A 19,279-nucleotide genomic window follows, 5' to 3' on the forward strand; every position below is an offset into this window, starting at 1 on the left:
TCCAAGTTTATATTACATACAGAAAGAAGATACACAAAATGGATACAAAGTTATTATATACATTTTAGAGGTTGTTTGTAATTCATATAGGTTTTGCCTCTGTTCAAAAGTTTTTCTTTTTCTATTTGCAAGTAACTTTTATATATGTCTATGGACACATCCTCTGAAGAACACAATACAAAACTCACCGTATGTGCAAGCATCCACACACAAGAGAAATGCCGAGAGCGATGGGCTAAAATGAAATCCGGTAGGATAAGAATTTCTGGTTTAAACCAAGTGTATCTTGTGATCGCTATAGGTTGCAGATATTGTGTGAGTTGACACCAAATTGGTTGGACTCTGATGCATTCGCTAAGTTTATGCAGTCTACAAGAGTTTCAGTTTGTCCACAGTGAAGACACTTGTCATCTTGAGAAAGATGAAATAATCGTAATAAAATAAACAAAACAGCTGATGAAAGACCGAAAAAGGAGATGAACTATGGGTAATTTGACGGCCATACTAGTACACCTTTTTTGGTTCCACCGTTTCAAGCTTACGGCCCAGGGTTGTGTAGATCCAATGCCTATGGTGCACTCTGGATAGTTTCTGACAAACTAAGAGGTCTATGATTTTTTATACTCGCGACATCTGTGAGCCACGGTCACAGAGTCGGGGAGATTAACTGCAAATTAACGAGCCTATCATTTCAATTCCTTAATAATTAACAGAAATAGAAAAAGTGCAATCTATAATCTTCTAAGCAAACAGGAAATCGTGATTAGTCTCAGAATGTTGCAAGCTCGTCCAGTCAGTAGAAACAGTACTGTACTTCAATGATTTGCCTTCAATCAGTGTCTCTGATCCTCTCAGCCGTTATGGACAATATGAAGCATAAATTGTGGGATCCATGTTGAGCTTTCCAGCGAGGCACAATAAACAGTATTTGGAGTAAGTTGGAGTGAAGGGTGTGAGAATCGAAGTAATTAATGCAGAAAACATTTGAAGCTCACTGCGGCCACAATAGAGCCATTTGTAACGCCTCGAAAATTAATATGCAGGGTTATGTTTAGCTTTTAATTAGTTTGGGTTCCAGCTTTCTCCACTTATTCAGAGCAACTGAAGAAAGTGTTTGGGAATGATAGTCGTAAAATTCATCGGTGTGTCCGCAAATAGTATATTTATCCCCATCATCATCATCATCATCATCATGAGCCTCAATATCTGAATTATCATAATTATCGGCACCAGCATAATCTATCGTCAACATCATACCATTACCATCAACATATAATCACAGTCTAGTATTATAAAGTCACGAAGATTTACGTGATTTTTTGCACTCCTTGAGATTACAGCGCTCCAAGCGGCTAGATTCTAGGATTACTAGGGACAATAGACTGTGCCGGTACTATTAAGTCTGTTGTAATAAAATTGATTTATCATGTTTTATTTTCAATTATGGTGTAATTATTATTGTTTAACGTTATTCTCATTTTCACAAAATTCATTTCCATTATTATTATTATTATTATTATTATTATTATTATTATTATTATTATTATTATTATTATTATTTTGTTATTGTAGTGGTAACTGCAAATTAATATGTTATTAGCATCGTAGTTCATTATCGTCCCACTCATTCAAGGTTATATTAAATTTTAATTCGTTTTGTGTAAACATCCAAAAACATTGTTATTACTATTTCTTGAATCTTCGAGTTTATGGTGAAATTTAATATACCTCATGAAAATAATATATAAACCTTATGTATTTAATATTTCAATAATGGAAGGAAGGTGTTAATTTTCCCAAAGCATAACTTAATATAATTTGTCGTCTGCTAGGAAAGGGTTTTTTTTTGTGATGAGGCGATAGCCGTTGTCCCCTTTACCATCGTCGTCACCACCACCACCATCATCATAAGCATCACCATCGCCATCATCATCACCATCACCAACATCATCACCATCATCACCACCACCATCACCATCATCATCACCACCACCACCACCACCACCATCGCCACCACTATCACCATCATCACCACCACCATCACCATCACCACCACCACCATCACCATTATCAGTCCACACCTGTGGAGTAACGGTCAGCGCGTCTGGCTGCGAAACCAGGTGGCCCGGGTTCGAATCCCGGTCGGGGCAAGTTACCTGGTTGAGGTTTTTTCCGGGGTTTTCCCTCAACCCAATACGAGCAAATGCTTGGTAACTTTCGGACCCCGGACTCATTTCACCGGCATTATCACCTTCATATCATTCAGACGCTAAATAACCTAGATGTTGATACAGCGTCGTAAAATAACCCAATAAAATTTAAAAAAAAAATCACCATCATCATCACTATCACCATCACCATCACCACACCACCGTCACTATCACTGTGACTTTAAACTTGCCTCCTTGTATCATCTTCAATCATATAATGCCTATGTTTAATGTGAAAATTTTCTGGAAAATTTAAAGTCTGAAAATTTCTCCCTTATTACTGTAAGAGAGGAGATAGGTGAAAATTCTAACGCCTACAATTCTTTAATTTTTTCACTAGGGAGTTTATTTATTGCACACAAAATCCTCTTTGTATGCAGTATGAATCTAAATTCAATCGACAAATTGTGTTGACTGATGGGCAGGGGCGGCTCGTCCATAAGAGCTGCGGAGCTGCAGCACTCCCTGCTTTGACAGGAAAATAAAAGTAATATTTATTTTAATTTGTAGTAGAATTGTTACAGCTTTTATTGGTAAATTGCTTTATATTTCATCTGGCCGGGAATATGTACTATTTATTATCTTATGCATAATCTTTTTGTGCGTCGACTGTATTGGAATTGACACTGCATTCAAAGTCGTCCTGGGATCTGCAGGGTGGTCAGCTCATAGAGAGTGTCTTGCTTGGTCAGGGGGTAGAGAGGTGAAGGGAAGCAGAGGGAAACTGCCGCTGTTTAAAACCCATATCTCGCTGCATGGCTTGCAGAGCCAGGCAACAAGGGATCTTTCCTCCCCTCCCACACCGCTATTGTAATGCTGCGTCAAATGGATTCTCTATTCCCTTGAAACTTAATGACAAAATTTTTCTTTTCTTTTCACATACTTATTGTTGTAGAATCTTATAGAGTTAATATAACGAAATTAATATTCTCTTTTGCCTTATTATTACGTATATATCCAGCCTCCAGCAGAACCTAATATTTGCCTTAACTCAAAATGATTGCACGAGTAGAATCCTTTTGATATAGCACGTAAAATACGAAAGAGACTTCTTTTCCAGTTTTAGAAAATTGTTGACCATCAGTATATCTGAGTGTTGCTTTGGTGTGACGTCTTAATACCGTAACTTAACCAGTGCAAATTTGCAAACATGAGTGTGTGTGAATTACAGAATATTAATTTTATTTTTCTCAACTTTCCCTTGCGGAGAATATTGATGTAATGAAGTGAATTTAAAGGGTCGTCCGTTACCCGACTTAAATCTTACTTAAGCTTCATCCAGCCGAAATAGTGCATATATGTAAGGAAGTATAACAATGAAATTTACGCTAAGCATTTGTGGTTACGTGGATGTGAACAAAAAAAAAATCTGTATTTTGTTTTCCTTGCCTCCTCTTCGGTGGTGATGCTGCATGGACTAGGAGTGGTGTGACAGATTTAGGACATTTGCCCCTAAAAAGCGAAATGCACGAATCTTCGCAGTCTGACCTGAAAAATGTTGTTTCATTGGCTATGTTACGCAACTCATACTGCTGTGCAATTAAGTGAAACGAACAGAACAAACATTCTCAAACATAATCAAGAAGTGAGAAAAATTCGTGAAATTATTTAAAAAAAAATATATTGATTGTATCAAATTTTGTGGCCAATATGAACTTCCCCTTAGGGGACATGATGAAAAAACGATTGGAAGAACCCTGATGTGTTTCGTGGGTTGCTACAATTCGTGAGTAATCTAAACGAGCCTCTCAAAAATCATTTGGAACATGTTTAAGGTTATTCTAAGACAATTCAGAATGAACTGGTAGATTGTAAGTTGAGTGTCTGCCGATCTGAAATTCAGACTGAAATCGATGGTATTAGTTTTTCTTAGGGATAAGCAAATGGTCCCACAGACATCTCCCATACTAAGTCAGGAAGTTTTGGTTTTTTGATATGTAGTGCATTTATTTTTGTCCTATACTTATTAGTAATGGTATCAAGAAGTGAATTTTGTGTGTACCGAAATCTACTGCAGCTCTCCCAATCCACAAGTTCACGAGCCGCCACTGCTGATGGGAGACATAATTTAAAGTATTTTGAGATATTAAACCACATGCCGGAAACAAATTGTTTCTTAGCAACAGGACGCGAAAGTGTCCAGGGAAGAATTGAATAATACAGATACTTCCTGTAGAACGTATGCATTGGGACTGTACCTCAACTCAGTCCACCACCGAAACTGCAGCACATTTTCAGGCTGACGTAGCTTACAGTACGTAAGTACCTAAACAAAATCTTTCGTGATATTTACCAGTAATGTGATCAATTTATAAATACAATATAGACCTGATGATGCTAAATGTGGCGAAAACATTTGTCCAAAAAAAATATGTAATGCATTAAGGTGCAATAAAAAGCATTCACCTACTGATAAGTAAGACCGAGATATTTAATAAGTTTTATTATGAGATATAGTAATGTACGTTACAAGAGCGGTATGTTGACGTTTTCCGAGAACATGAAAACAAACATACCGCTCGTGTATCGTACATTATTTTGTACGAAGATCGTTTATTACATACCTGAAAGACGAATTTATAATTAGTTGCAATGAAATCTCCATGTTGGTTTCTGTTTAATGACGGCAACTTAGGAAAACCAAAATATCTTTCTTCAACATTGTTGCTATAAAATGTTTTCTGTGTTTACTATACTCCAGCAGGCCGTGATATACGTCTGTCTTTTTTTTCCCCCCAGTCTATAAATGCGAACTTAAAACAAACGGTAAGGTTATGTAATGATTTATTTTTCATTTTAATATTTTAACAATATTATTTATATAACATATTACAGTAATAACATCGGCATCTGGAATCTTGTTGATTTTTTTCACGGCTTCCTTAATGTTACTTGTATCAGGAATGCAATAAGTTTCGTGGAGTAGTAGACTTTACTTAATTTTTGCAAATATTTAAAAACAACAATTAACATTGCAATTTAGGTGAAATTGCAATGGTAAGTTTCCAATTTATAATTATTACTTTGTTAAACGTCTCTAAAAATAATATGTTAAAAGCCTAAAGCAGTAAAATGAATGTCGCGCTTAAGCGGTAAGAAGAGGGAAATTGTTATGTGTGTTACGTTGGGAATACTGAATGAGGTATTTCACACTTACCGCGTATTGGTTCTGTGCGGAAAACAAGCAAATACGCACGATCTCGCACAAATGTTATTTATTCGTTTGTAGATCGTTGTATCGGCATCCACAGTTTAAAAAAATAAACGAATTACACTGTGTATTAATATTTGTTTATAAACATATGTCTCCATGCATGTGTGTGTGTTTGAGCTTGAGAGAGAGAGAGAGAGAGAGAGAGAGAGAGAGAGAGAGAGCTATGATGAATGGTTGGACAATTAGAAGGGTGAACAGATAAACTGATTATATTTTTGGTAAACCTGAGTCTTACGTGCAACTAATTTCACGCATGAGTTACGTATGTGAAAACCCGACATCCCTTCGCGTTTCTCCGCTCGTGGTGGGGGTGCCGGCATATTGTACGCCGTGCTCGGCTTTCCACCTGTCAGTTCTGCACAGCCTGTCCGCCGCACAGTGTGTGTAACAACAAAGATGCAGACCTTGTTCAGTGCTCGAGTGTGGAGGGGTCTGTTAGTGAGTGTTGTGTTGGTGATAGTCTGTGTCCGAGGAACGCACAGCCTCGCCATAGAGGACAGCAATCAGGATCCAGATACAGGTGAGCCCATATAGTGTTTATATTTACGTTTAATTTAGTGCTAAATAAAATTCGGGAATATTGAGTTTGAGTTTGCAACACAATTTTTAATTATCAAGAAGAGTTTGAAAAATAAATTCAGGTAATTCTGAAGAAGTATACCAAAGGAAGCACTATTTTTTGTTTACAATTGCGTACTACGATTGGTATAAACTATAAAGTACTAAGCTGTCAGTAGATTTACTGGCATGTAAAAAAACCTCCTGCGGGACAACATTCCGGCACACCGGCGACGCTGATATAAACTTTGCAGTTGCGAGCGTCGTTAAATAAACTATAATCAAAATTAAAATAAAGTCCTAAGCACGTAATTTTACTTTCCGGCACCCAATATTTTCCACAGAATAACCTGTTGTACGTAGTAATGAATGGATGTATTGCCGCCAAATTAACCAAATTTGAAATTACTATAAAAATTCGATTGAAGGTTTAGTATGTTCGCGCCACTGTAATAGTATTATTACGGTACAAGGTTGGGAAGTGCTTTTTTAATCGAGGAAAAGTTTGAAAAACGAGCACGATAAAATTTTTAAAATTGCAAATGCAATATATTTTGCATTGAAAATTTAGAGCAATATTATTCCAAAACCTTCGCGAAACTATACTGTAATGGTAACTAAGTAACACTAATTGCACTGTAATGAGTCTATTTCAGCATAGTTTTATATTATGAGGAATGGTTTCCCTAGCGACAAGTTTCTGTGTGGGAATTATCACTTTCAAGAGCTAACAATAGCTGTAAAAAACACGATCGTACAAAAATGATTTTTTTTTCAGAATTTTGTCTATTTCATTATTATTTGTTGTGCTTCACTATTTTCCAGTGGTTATGAATTAATACAAGTTTTATGTTCTTCACATCACATCGTATCGTGTGTTTTATATCCCCACGTTCCTTTTCTTCACTAGAAGCCACAACTTTTGCACTTTAATTACCACGCATCTCTCATTTCACACGTAATTTACTACATTTCCGAACAATTTTCTCTTCTTCAAATACTTTCCTTCAAAATTCCAACTTTTCAAATCCATCTCCACAAAAAATCCTTTTCAAATTCAACCATTTGTCACTTCCAAAATCACCGGAACTACCTCAGCGCTAGTTTCTCTTAGTTCTGAATATATCCAGCATAGAGGTCTTGAAATCGGTGTCAAAGCGCTGAGAATATTTGGCAAAAACATATGCGATCAGTGATACGTTAGGCTTTTGATATGCGTTGCATGGGTAGATATGTAGGTAGTAGGTAGATAGGTAGATTTACTTGGATTGGACCACAGTTAAGGTATGGTTGTCAAAAGTTGTACCATAAGTACTACTGATAACTTACTATAGTCCTGCATTTGGTTACTTTGAGTGCAAGTTAGATGCACATGGATCATGCTAGTCGACAGTATTAATAAGTTCACTTGCAATGGAGAGCTGTTTCGTTTTGTTTACATCTGCTTATTCGTATAGGGCAGTATAGGTATTGAACAATGAGAATGCTACTCACGTACAAAATGTACTGTCACGTGTATTTAATGACAAACTAAATATTTATTTAAAGCCATCTTATAGGTAACAAGATTATTCGCACAATAAGTAAAACGCATCTAGATTGGCCTACTTTTTTATTTCACAATATATTTTTTCACCCAAAAAGTAAAAACCAATGCTCATTATTTTTCTCTTATTTACAGAGTTTGAATATTTAAATTGCACTTTTTTAAATTAATAGATAGATTTATTGAAAGTGAAAATGAGTTTATAAGTAAATAATATGATAATTTATTAAAAGGATTGAAATTTGAATATTCACAATTAAAAATTAGTTAATGTTAAAACATGCAATATATATTTTTGGCTCTGATGTTTCAACTTCTGTTCATTTAGAAATGTTTGTAGGTTGTTTTTGTCTCCAAGTATCACCGTCTCTAATGTCACATTACAGAAATTAATTATGCATAGGCCAAGTTGTTTTACACGAGAACGTTGAACTGGACACAGACTATGTAATATGTACACATCCAAAGTAAATAAATATTGGAAATTACAATAATACAATAAATCACAGCAAAAACAAAATTACTTACATTGACTACTTGCTTCACGAGTCTCACACATTACGACGAGTGACTGTAAACATTTTAAGTGTTTAAAAGAAAAAATTCTCCTTCTTTTTGATAAAATACGTTTTGTCCTTTGCTAATGAAGTGCTCACTATCAAATTCTTCTATTGCAGCACTCATTTCCAACCGTCTAGCTTTGTTTTGTTTTGACATGTTCACTGAACAGCAGACCTGAAATGTGTACGCCGCGCTATACTCCATACATACGTACACTGTTGCTCGGAGGCTTCAGGTAACCAAACGTAAATCTCTGATGATAATAACATCCGCTTTCGCGTGCAAACAGGTCATATGATTATTGTATGATAAAGTGCCTGATAAAAATGATCCGTTGGGTTTACAAAAAACGAAGGTATTTGGAGTAGATTCAATGGATTTACAGCTTTCGTAGTCATCACATGGATCTCTGAGGTGGTGTGCTACAATTTTGAGGTTATTTTCAATGATTTAAGTATGGTAAGTTTTTTTCTGCCGTGTGTTGTGCGTACAGGGATCGAAGATTCGCCGTTGTAACACACTAACTTCTGTGTGTGCCAGCATAGCCAGTTCCAAAAGTTGTCTTGTGATTTTAATGTAAACACAGGTACGAGCAGGGACGAGGAAAAGGGGGCGTGGCTGGGTTGAACATTGAAAACATTGTTACTCAAAATAATGTATTCATTCATTCATAGTGTTCGATAAAATGATATGAGTACTTTTGTTTTATTTCAATGAAATATCTCTACCTCCTGTATGATATCCGTAGAGAAACTCATTTTCAATATAATGGCTTCAGAAATTGCATTTTGATATTAGACTGTCATAATGTATCCAAAAGCTCAGTGCCTGTTTCAATTCTCTTTTGTCCAGTCACCATGAAGAAAATTCGCACATTATTTTGTAGGCGTTGAAATGTATATGAAAACAGACTCAGCGGGTATGATAATTAAGTGCAATTCACCAAAATGTTAATGAGAGTCTTTCTTGCTAATTACGCGTGCTCAAGCGAGAAGTCACAAACGGTGACCAGTTTTTTGCTTCAGGATGTTTATAATGACAGAAGAAGTTATAATAGCTCAACTACTCAACTGTTTAACCGTAATTCAGTCTGCTGGCAGCTTCTCACCAAAATGATTAGGTTCCTATCGGCGAAAAGTCATGCAAAATTTTTGGCGAACTACATATTCTTCAAATACTTCTGATTCTTCCTACCATAGAAACTGGAAAGAAAATATCCCTGTGAGAAGAAACAGCTCAACTAAGCTGTCACGATTCTTCTTCTTCTTCTTCTTCTTCTTCTTCTTCTTCTTCTTCTTCTTCCTCCTCCTCCATAACCTTAAAAATAACTATGATGTTGCTTCTTAATGTATATGAGATGTTGATTAAACCAAAAGGACTATCAAATTTTTAGGTTTGTGGTTAATCAGAAGTCCAAAGACTGGTTGGAACTCCATAAATGACACGAATAAGAGGGCAACTAAACCAGGAGATAGTGGGATAGGATAGACAGTTCCTTTCACCCTCCATTGCATACATCGCTGAGTCGACCTGGTTGTCGAGTTGGTATAGCGCTGGCCTTCTATGCCCAAGGTTGCGGGTTCGATCCCGGGCCAGGTAGATGGCATTTAAGTGTGCTTAAATGCGACAGGCTCATGTCAGTATATTTACTGGCATGTAAAAGAACTCCTGCGGGACAAAATTCCGGCACATCCGGCGACGCTGATATAACCTCTGGAGTTGCGAGCGTCGTTAAATAAAACGTAACATTTACATCGCTGACTATAAACATATTACACTAATCAAACGTCAGATGTATAGCCTACCAATTGTTCTTCCTCTGAGACATATCGTCAAATGATAATAGATGTACAATATCTACATATCAGCCAGAACCTCAATCAGATGTAAAATTTTATAAATAGATTCATTATTGTAAGTATTGGAATGACGACGTAACTGTAATTGCAATGAATATAAATAAAACAGGATTTGCAATAATTCAATTAAGATATATTTTATTGATGAAGGTGTTATTGTGTACAACAGGCCTGCACAAGGTTTGCGCTCTCCGAGCCGGCTCACAGCTCATGAGCGAAATGCAGATATTAGCTGCGTTCTGTATAAGGGTGGACTAGAAGAAGGGGTGATCTCGTACAAAATATACACAAAAGGAAGTACTATTACGAGTGTTTATGAAATGAATTCCCGTTCAGTGTTTGCAAAACTATCTTGGACTATTATTAATTAATAAAAAATATTTATTTTACAGAAATAATACAAATTCTATAGCTGCTTAAATGTACAATATCATTTTGTTATATTTTAATTTATCAGTACATCAAAACGAGGTTTTATGCTGTTGGCAGCTGAAAGGAACAGTAGCCTACTGATCGTAATGAAACATCAGTTACAGATGTTCGATATCCGTCTTTATTAAAGTTGATTATAGAAAACAGTTGCACACAAATATAAATGTTGAGCCAAACATAGCAATCATTTTCACAGCCAGCCTGTGTAGTCGTGGATATTATTGCTAATGTTTAGTCTTGTAAAACTCAACCAGGCTAGTAGTATTATTCAAACGATCTTTAGCCCTTAGGTCACATTGAAGATCAATAAGTTCGAGCTGTAAATCGTTAAATGTTATGTTCCGTCTTTTAGATTCCTCCATACTGTACTGTAGCAGTAGGTAAGCAACGTGAAACAGTTACTGAGAATAGGCCTACACACTGCACTCCACTAGATAGCTGAGTGGCCGTTTCCCTCTCCTCTACCTATAGCAAGTCTATGTCATTCTGACGTATCTTCCTCTCCTTTTCGGCGAGCGGTAAACACAGCTCTCCCGCTCCGAAGGAGCGCGCGCGCTCGTTGAGCGCTGTTTGTGCAGGTATGGTGTACATGATTCATTAGTTGATTGTTACTTAAAATCCGGTGTCTTTGCATGGGGCAATTCAGTAAATGCCAGTAGAATTTTTATTACTAAAAAATAATTTTATTATGAGGTTGATTTTTAGATTTCGTAGTAAAGTTTTCGTACACCGCATTAAAAAAAATACAAAATGTTGACATTACCTAGTACTCATAATTATAAATTTTATTAAATAGAATGAAAGTGAATTTCTAAAGAATCAAGATTTCCTTGACTGTAGTACTCATAAAGCATGCATGTTTGCAACTGATAACCATCGTAATACAGGAACTATTTGAAGAATAATTTTAGCCGAGCGATGTTTTGCAACAACAATAAAATCAGGAATAATTCATTTATTCATTCACTTAGCCACTCACTCACAGGTCTTTCACTGCAAATGTAGCATTCTCCAAGCTTTCCTATTTTTCGCCAGCTTCTTAGTCTCCGTATACGATCTACATATCTTTATGTCGTCTATCATCTGATATCTTCTTCTGCCTCGAACTTTTCTCCAGTTTACTATTCCTTCCAGTGCATCCTTCAGTAGGCAGTTTATTCTGAACCAGTGATCCAGCCAAATTCTTTTTCCCTTCCTGATCAGTTTCAGCATCATTCTTTCTTCATCCACTCTTTCCAACACAGCTTCGTTTCTTATTCTGTCTGTCCATTTCACACGCTCCATTCTTCTCCACATCCACATTCCAAATGCTTCTATTCGCTTCTCTTCATTTCGTCGTAATGTCCCCATACAATGTCACACTACATACAAAGCTCTTCTCTAGTCTCTTCCTCATTTCTTTCTCCAGAGGTTCGCAGAAGATGCTCCTTTCTCTATTAAAAGCTTTCTTGGCCATTAGTTACAGAATTTAAGTTCTTGAGCCTTTTTTTTGCCGAATCAACTGAGGAAGAGCGGTTGTATCATTGAATATACAGCCAATAAAACTTTAGACAACGTAAGGGATGCTTTCGCAAATCGAATAATTAGCAGAAATGTGTGGCCCATTCGATCCTCCGATCTCATACCGTGGGACTTTCACCTTTGGGGCAATATAAATGACAAAATATATAGAACATAATCACATCCTAGATTAATTTAAGGAAAACATTGGCACAGAAATTTTTTCAATTATAGGAGAGAAATTTAGATATGTCATGGGGGATTTCTTAAGGTGATGTTAAAAATGTGTGGACATTAGAGGACAGTATTTTTTACTATCATATTTAATTTTGGCCAGTAACTGTTAAAAATCTTGAATGAACCCGGCAGTATCAGTATAAAAAAGAGACCAGGAATTCATAGGATATGAAAAATTTGTGCTATCTGTTGGATAAATTCACGATATTTTATTTATTTATTTATTTATTTTTATTTATTTATTTATTTGTTTGTTTGTTTGTTTGTTTGTTTGTTTGTTTGTTTGTTTGTTTGTTTGTTTGTTTGTTTGTTTGTTTGTTTGTTTGTCTTGTCATGGCGGATTAGATGAATTGCGATATTAGTACTATACTTAAGGAATTAGTTCTTTATCTTATAGGCCTAAAGATTGTTAATGTAACTGAAAGTGAAATAAATTTAATGTAGTTTTTGATATATTATTCATAATTATTTTCCTTTATTTCTTTATTGAATATATATACCACATATTTATACAAGTATTTGCATTGGAATTATTATGTTTCATTTGAGTTCGTTTGTTGTACAGCCTTTAGTATGGGTCTATGATAAGAGGAATAAATATAGAAAACTCTTGTAAACCCTCGTTAATCCGGACCCCGATAAGCCAGACTTCGCTTAATCCGGGCAGGCAAGAAAAACTATGAGTTTGAAAAAATTAAAGAACCATGTTTTAAGACTTACATTTATACATTAGAACTAATAAATTACAATAATTACAATATTACAATTATAGTATTAAAAATAAAGGAAATCCATCAAATTTGCCCTTTAAATACACCATAATAAACGTGTTCTGTTGCCGTAAACTGAGTTTTAATGCACTTTCTACTGTTCTTTTAGGTTATTTCAATTAATTCGGACTTTCGTTAAACCAGTCAGCTTATCCCCCAATTAGTCCCGATTAACGAGGTTTTATTGTATATTTCATTCAGGAAAGTAAGTTTGTTTTTTTAGCAAACGCCATAATATCAATGCAAGAGTCTGACCCGTAGCTAAGCAAGTGACGTAAGATGTTGAAAATCGTGACTAAAGAGAAAGACAGGCTTCGGCACGAATTGGAGTCACATGATATCTTGGTCCAGTCATGGCCATCTTGACAATCCCCTAATATAAATACATGTTCAAAGTTCTAAAAAACAAAGGAATTGCTGTATTAAATTCATGTTAAACGTGTATTTATATATAAACTTGTTCAATGTTGACCATGTTATGACTAAGAATGTGACGTCGCGCCGTAGTCTTTCTCGTTAGCCACGTTGAAAAATCCATAACATTTTATCCAATTGACACGAGTATAAATGTTTCGTGTTAAAAACAGACGGAAAAAGACAAAGAGAAGATGTTATGAAGAGCATGACAAATTAACTGAAAGTAAAAGATACACGACCTTGTAAAATGGACGCGAGAAGTTGGCACTCAGCCATATGACACGAATAACAAGAACACACTCAAGAACTGAATGTCCCGCTTTATAACTTTTGAAATAACGAATTGCAGTGAAAGAGAAAGCTGCTTATCTCCACCTTCTGAGCGACAATTGAACACTGTTGGGTCGTGCCGTATCGTCGCGGTAAAATTGATGTTCAAGCCGGTTGGTTGCGGATTCGATTCCCAGTGGGATCATGTAATTCCCCAATGGATGTCCTTTCAGCGCCATATCGTTCTGGCGTTTACACAGTCTATAACAAAAATGAGTACCGTACCGTTTTCTTTGGGGTTAAAGTGGCAAGCCCGTAGGACTGAATTCTCTATTGTTACAAACGTCGAATGTCTGCAAAGGACTTAGAGACCCGATACCCTGTGCGTCTCTAAGGCTTGTAATATGGATAACTTTATGAACGTATTCCGAATCTCAGCGCTGAGCAATCCGATGGCATCACGGTGTTCCGAATTTCACCGATGGCCTCACTGATGCTTCACCGGTGTCGCACCGGGGCCATCAGCTTGCAGAGGTGGTGGCAGTCTCCATCAGCCGCCATCAGTGAATCTGATTGGTTCTTGTATAGGGCGGGAATTAGCAGACGAATGACATCGTGCACTGTTATGTCATGGCGGTGTGTTCTGCTGTATTGTTTGTAATGAGCACAACGTAAAAACAATATGTTAATGGCTTATGAGCGAACATGTCAACGGACCAGTTATTACTACCGGTTCAAGAAATAAATTGTTTATGCTCTCTTTTCTTTGAACGAGATGGCAGTACGGAAATTTCGCAAAATTTTGCTAGCGTAGCACAGACAACTTATAAAGTCGCCATGACAGCCATCGATCCTTCTAGCAGTTTTGTTCCTATTTCGCTGCAGCGTGACGTAATTGTTGTCCACCGGTCCGGTGAGATTCGGAATTAGTCGTATGTTACCGATACTTTGAAGACATGTACGATTGAGCTCTGCACGGGGTAAAATTTTGAACCCTGTGTTCACCTCTGAGCCTAAATTCGACCCAGACCGAACTGTTTTTGGAGCCATCAGAAACTTCAAAGCATACAAAGAGCCAGATGAAGGCTAAAATTGAGAGATCAGTATTATAAACTGCCCATCGTCTTGGAGTGATGGTCAGCGTGTCTTGACTGCAAAACTAGCGGTCCGGGATCGAATTCTGGTTGGGACAAGCTATCTGGGGGAGGTTTTTCCGGTGGTTTCCCTCCATCCAAAAGATAGTAAATATGTATCAATACCTTGAAAGCAATATACTTTGCATACTTCCATCGGTAATGAAGTTTGGAATAATATTCTGGGGAAATTCCATAGATAGTAACAGTATATTTTTAATACAAAAAAAAAGTAATTAGAATAATAGTAGGTGCGAAATCTAGGGAATTGTGTAGGACTATTTGCAAAAAAAATTACAAATAATGCCCATGGTTTGTCAGTATATTTTTTCATTAATAATCTTCCTCGTATGTAATCGGGAAAACTTTGTAATTAATTCAACAGTTCATAGAATAAATACGCTTCAAAAATGACTTTCGTACTCAATCAGCTAGTCTATCGTGCTATCAAAAAGGAGTGCGTTATATAGCAGTAAAAATTTTTAATAGCCTCCCTATGGATATAAAAAATCAAACTCAAAACATAAGATTGTTTAGGGCCAAGTTAAAGAAGTACTTAATTTCTCACGCCTTCTATTCTGTAGGTGAATTCATGACATTCAACAATGCTTCATGAAATTGATAATAGTAGACTATATTGTAAAGCTCTTCTGTATATATCTAAACTAGACTGTGACTATAAATTAAGACTTTATAGTAGTATTAAGTTTTTTACTACAACTGTAGCTTATGATCACAGAAGCAACTCCGGTCCAAGGCTTTATAACAAGGTACCAACTAAATTCCCAAACATTCAGGTTGCTAATGCTCCTTATTTTAAAAAATCAATTAAAAAAATTATTGTTTAGGGAGACAACATGAAGTTTCAATTACTGTAATACCTGTGTTTTCTTTTTCTCTTTTTACTTTTTATTAATTAAACATTTGTTTTTAAATTTTGTGGAATGCTCCCTGAGCACGAGTATATACTCTTTCTGGGGTGCTAGAGTGATTTATATATATATATATATATACACACACATACATATTCTAGCAATAAAAATTGTTATTATTATCTAGAAATTCGAGCCCTAGTGATATCTAATACCTAGAAAGTTACCGCCATGTTTGCATCTCCATGTAAGCCTATATGTGAGAAAGTATTTTTCTACCCTGAAACTTCGAAAAAGTAGTGTTTGAAGCAGAATGACAGATGGATATTCAGCTTCGCTTCTGAGAGTCCCATCGTCCCAGTCGCAACCAGACTGTGACAAGTTTTTACAGGCACATTCATAGTTCCATTCATCACACTCTCCTTCATTATTATTATTATTATTATTATTATTATTATTATTATTATTATTATTATTATTATTATATTCAGGATTCTACAGATACTGCCGTCTTCCTGTGCCCATCCTCCAAAGCCTTCTATCTTGTGCGTCTCCAGTCCTCAACCCCCTCTTGTGCATGACCTCCATTACTTCGTTGTCCCAAGTTCTTTTTGGTCTACCTCTTCCTCTTCTTCCTGGAGGTTTCCACTGGTAAATTTGTTTAAGTCATCTATCTTCACCCATTCTCATCAGATGACCAAACCACTTCAAACTCTTATTTTCTGTTCTATTTAACACTGTCTCTTCAGCATCCATTCCATGCCTAATTTCTTCATTTTTAATGTGGTCCAACGGGAGACTCTAGCACTTCGTCTCAAATAATCCATTTCTACGGCCAAAATTCTTTTTCTATAATATGCATTCGTTACCCATATTTCACTTCCGTAGTTTAATACAGATTCAACTAACATTTTACCAATATATTTTTGGTATCCTTACAAAGATGTTTATCCCACAATATAGAATTTAAACATGTTATAATTTTTTTACTTTGTTCAATTCGGTTTTTTATTTCCTCTTCTCCAATGCCTTCTGCTTTAGTTATAACTGTACCTAGATATTTTGTCTGCTTAACTTGTCCTTCATACCCACTGAATAAACAGTAATAGGAAAATAAGGTTTAATATTACAATATTTTTGTAAAATATAGGCTACCTTTGCAGCTTTTCAGTAGATTATATTGGCCCATCCCATATATATATATATATATATATATATATATATATATATGTACAAAGACATTATTATGACGTGAAGCGAGAAAACGGAGAGTTGCTGGTGGCTCGCTCCCTCCGCAGTCTGTTAGAGTTAGCCTACGGCGCAGTAGGTGGTCAGTCGCCATATGGCATTCGCTATAGTCACAAGTCGTGTTACAAAGATATTGATTCTTCAAGTGTATAAAGTTTAGTGATTATTGTGTATTTAGATAATGCCTACCAACAGATTCTCATTGCGTGAACGTGTGTATATGTATAATAGGTACATAAAAGGGGGAAGGTTATGTGCGAAAATAAGACTTAAATTTGAAATGAAGTTTCCAAACAGATCTGTGCCTTGTGCTGAAACAATGGAAGACTCGCTAAGAGATTTAAGGGGAGAGGATGGTATTTTTTGGTGAAAAATGAGTAAATTAAAAAAAAAATCTTTAAAATGCTCTGTGATATATGTGAAATGCATAGCATAACATTTTGTGGGTATTTGTGCCCTTATCGGATGTTGAGTCGCCATTTTTAAACTTCCTGCGTTATGGATTTTTAAATCACTCGCCCACTTTTATTGTTGTTTCCGGTAAATTAAATTTTCAAAAAAATTTTTTTCTTTAAAAACCCTTTGATATGTGTGGAATGCATTGCATAACATTTTGTGCGTATTTGTGCCCTTATCGGATGTTGAGGCGTCATTTTTATACTTCCTGCGCTATGGAATTTTAAATCACACGCCCGCTTTTATTGGTTTCCAGTAACTTCATTTTTTTTTTTTGCTACATTGCCAGACAAAAATGGATATAATTTCTGAACTATTAAAGATACATGCACGAAATTTAGAACACACATTCTTTAGAGTATTAGAAAACTTTTCTCTCTCACAGAATTTTGTTAATTGATTTCATTTAAAAAATACGTCCGTTTGTTTGCAAGAAAGGAAATCAGAAAATTGTTATTAAATTTTAATTGTTTATTTTACAAACGTAGGGACTAATATCAAAGTTCTGTTACAGACAGTTTGTAGAACATGCTTTTGCAAATAGATTGCAAAAAATTGTTTGAATCTATCTTTAAAAACGTTTTAGATATATCGGTTTTAGTACAATCTTGCATTAGGTTTTTTTTTTTTTTCAAATTTGGGCCCCCAAATATATTTTTTTTTTTCAAAATATTTATATTTGGTTGAGTTGCCACAGCTATGAGCTCTCTACATACAAAAAATTAATATTTTACACCAAATAGGAAAAAAGTTTAAAAAAATACCATCGTCTCTCCTTAAAGAAACAGGCTCAGTGAACAATCGAAAATCAAACAGAAAACGAAGCGTTATTACAGAAGAAAAATTAGATGAGAAGAAATTGAGGCTATCAATGATGTGGAACTTCAGAGTGTTGTTCATTCGTTTATCAGAAGATGTCAGTTGTGTATGGCGGCAAATGGGGGCCGTTTTCAGCAACAACTGTGAGCATGGTAAGTCCAAATTATTGAACATTCATTGTTATAGTACTGTTATGTATTGTAGAAGTGGTTACGCGCTCGCCGGAAGCCACGCTAACAGTGGGCCACGAGTCAAGGCAGGTTCACAATAAACCGGGGACGGAAACGACAATGAGAACGAGAACGGAAGTATTTTAAAATAAATGTATTTAAATGTGAGCATTCACAGTAGTTAAATATTTCAACAATACTTCCGTTCCCGGTTTATTGTGAACCAGCCTTCACCCTCCGCTTTCTCGCCTCGCGTCATAATAATGTCTCTGTATTACTGTATATTTATTGTCATCAAAATTATGTACAATTTGTGTATCATTCGTTAATGGTGGTCCTGTCACATTCCTGTTTTCCAGGAACCCGCCCTTAACTACATTTTACTATTAATAACTATTATTATATACTCCATACAACGTACAATCATTCTATTTATTTCGTAACAAAAACACTTTTCCTTTAATTACTATTTATTATTTGTATAACTGTACATATATTTATACCGTAGTTTTTCCTTCCCATTTTTTCTCTACTATATACAAAAATTTTAACAGAGAGGGCTTGAAATTGAACGGGTTACATCAGCTGCTTGTCTATGCGGATGACGTGAATATGTTAGGAGAAAATCCACGAACAATTAGGGAAAACACGGGAATTTTACTGGAAGCAAGTAAAGAGATAGGTTTGGAAGTAAATCCCGAAAAGACAAAGTATATGATTATGTCTCGTGACCAGAATATTGTACGAAATGGAAATATAAAAATTGCAAATTTATCTTTTGAAGAGGTGGAGAAGTTCAAATATCTTGGAGCAACAGTAACAAATATAAATGATACTCGGGAGGAAATTAAACACAGAATAAATATGGGAAATGCCTGTTATTATTCGGTTGAGAAGCTTTTATCATCCAGTCTGCTGTCAAAAAATCTGAAAGTTAGAATTTATAAAACAGTTATATTACCGGTTGTTCTTTATGGTTGTGAAACTTGGACTCTCACTTTGAGAGA

The 19,279-nt window shown here is 35.7% G+C and overlaps 1 protein-coding gene across 1 annotated transcript in view; it reads left to right on the plus strand.

Annotated features, from left to right (window-relative positions):
* Positions 1-5,745: 5,745 nt before the first annotated feature.
* The window catches only part of LOC138694357 (uncharacterized), a 43,613-nt gene continuing 30,079 nt past the window's right edge, over positions 5,746-19,279 (plus strand). Inside the window, exon 1 of the mRNA XM_069818010.1 lies at positions 5,746-5,944. Coding sequence (XP_069674111.1) covers positions 5,821-5,944 — 124 coding nt within the window. The 5' untranslated portion in view covers positions 5,746-5,820. The remainder of the gene's footprint in view (positions 5,945-19,279) is intronic.

This window comes from Periplaneta americana, chromosome 1, assembly GCF_040183065.1.
Source record: "Periplaneta americana isolate PAMFEO1 chromosome 1, P.americana_PAMFEO1_priV1, whole genome shotgun sequence".
NCBI classification, from domain to species: domain Eukaryota; kingdom Metazoa; phylum Arthropoda; class Insecta; order Blattodea; family Blattidae; genus Periplaneta; species Periplaneta americana.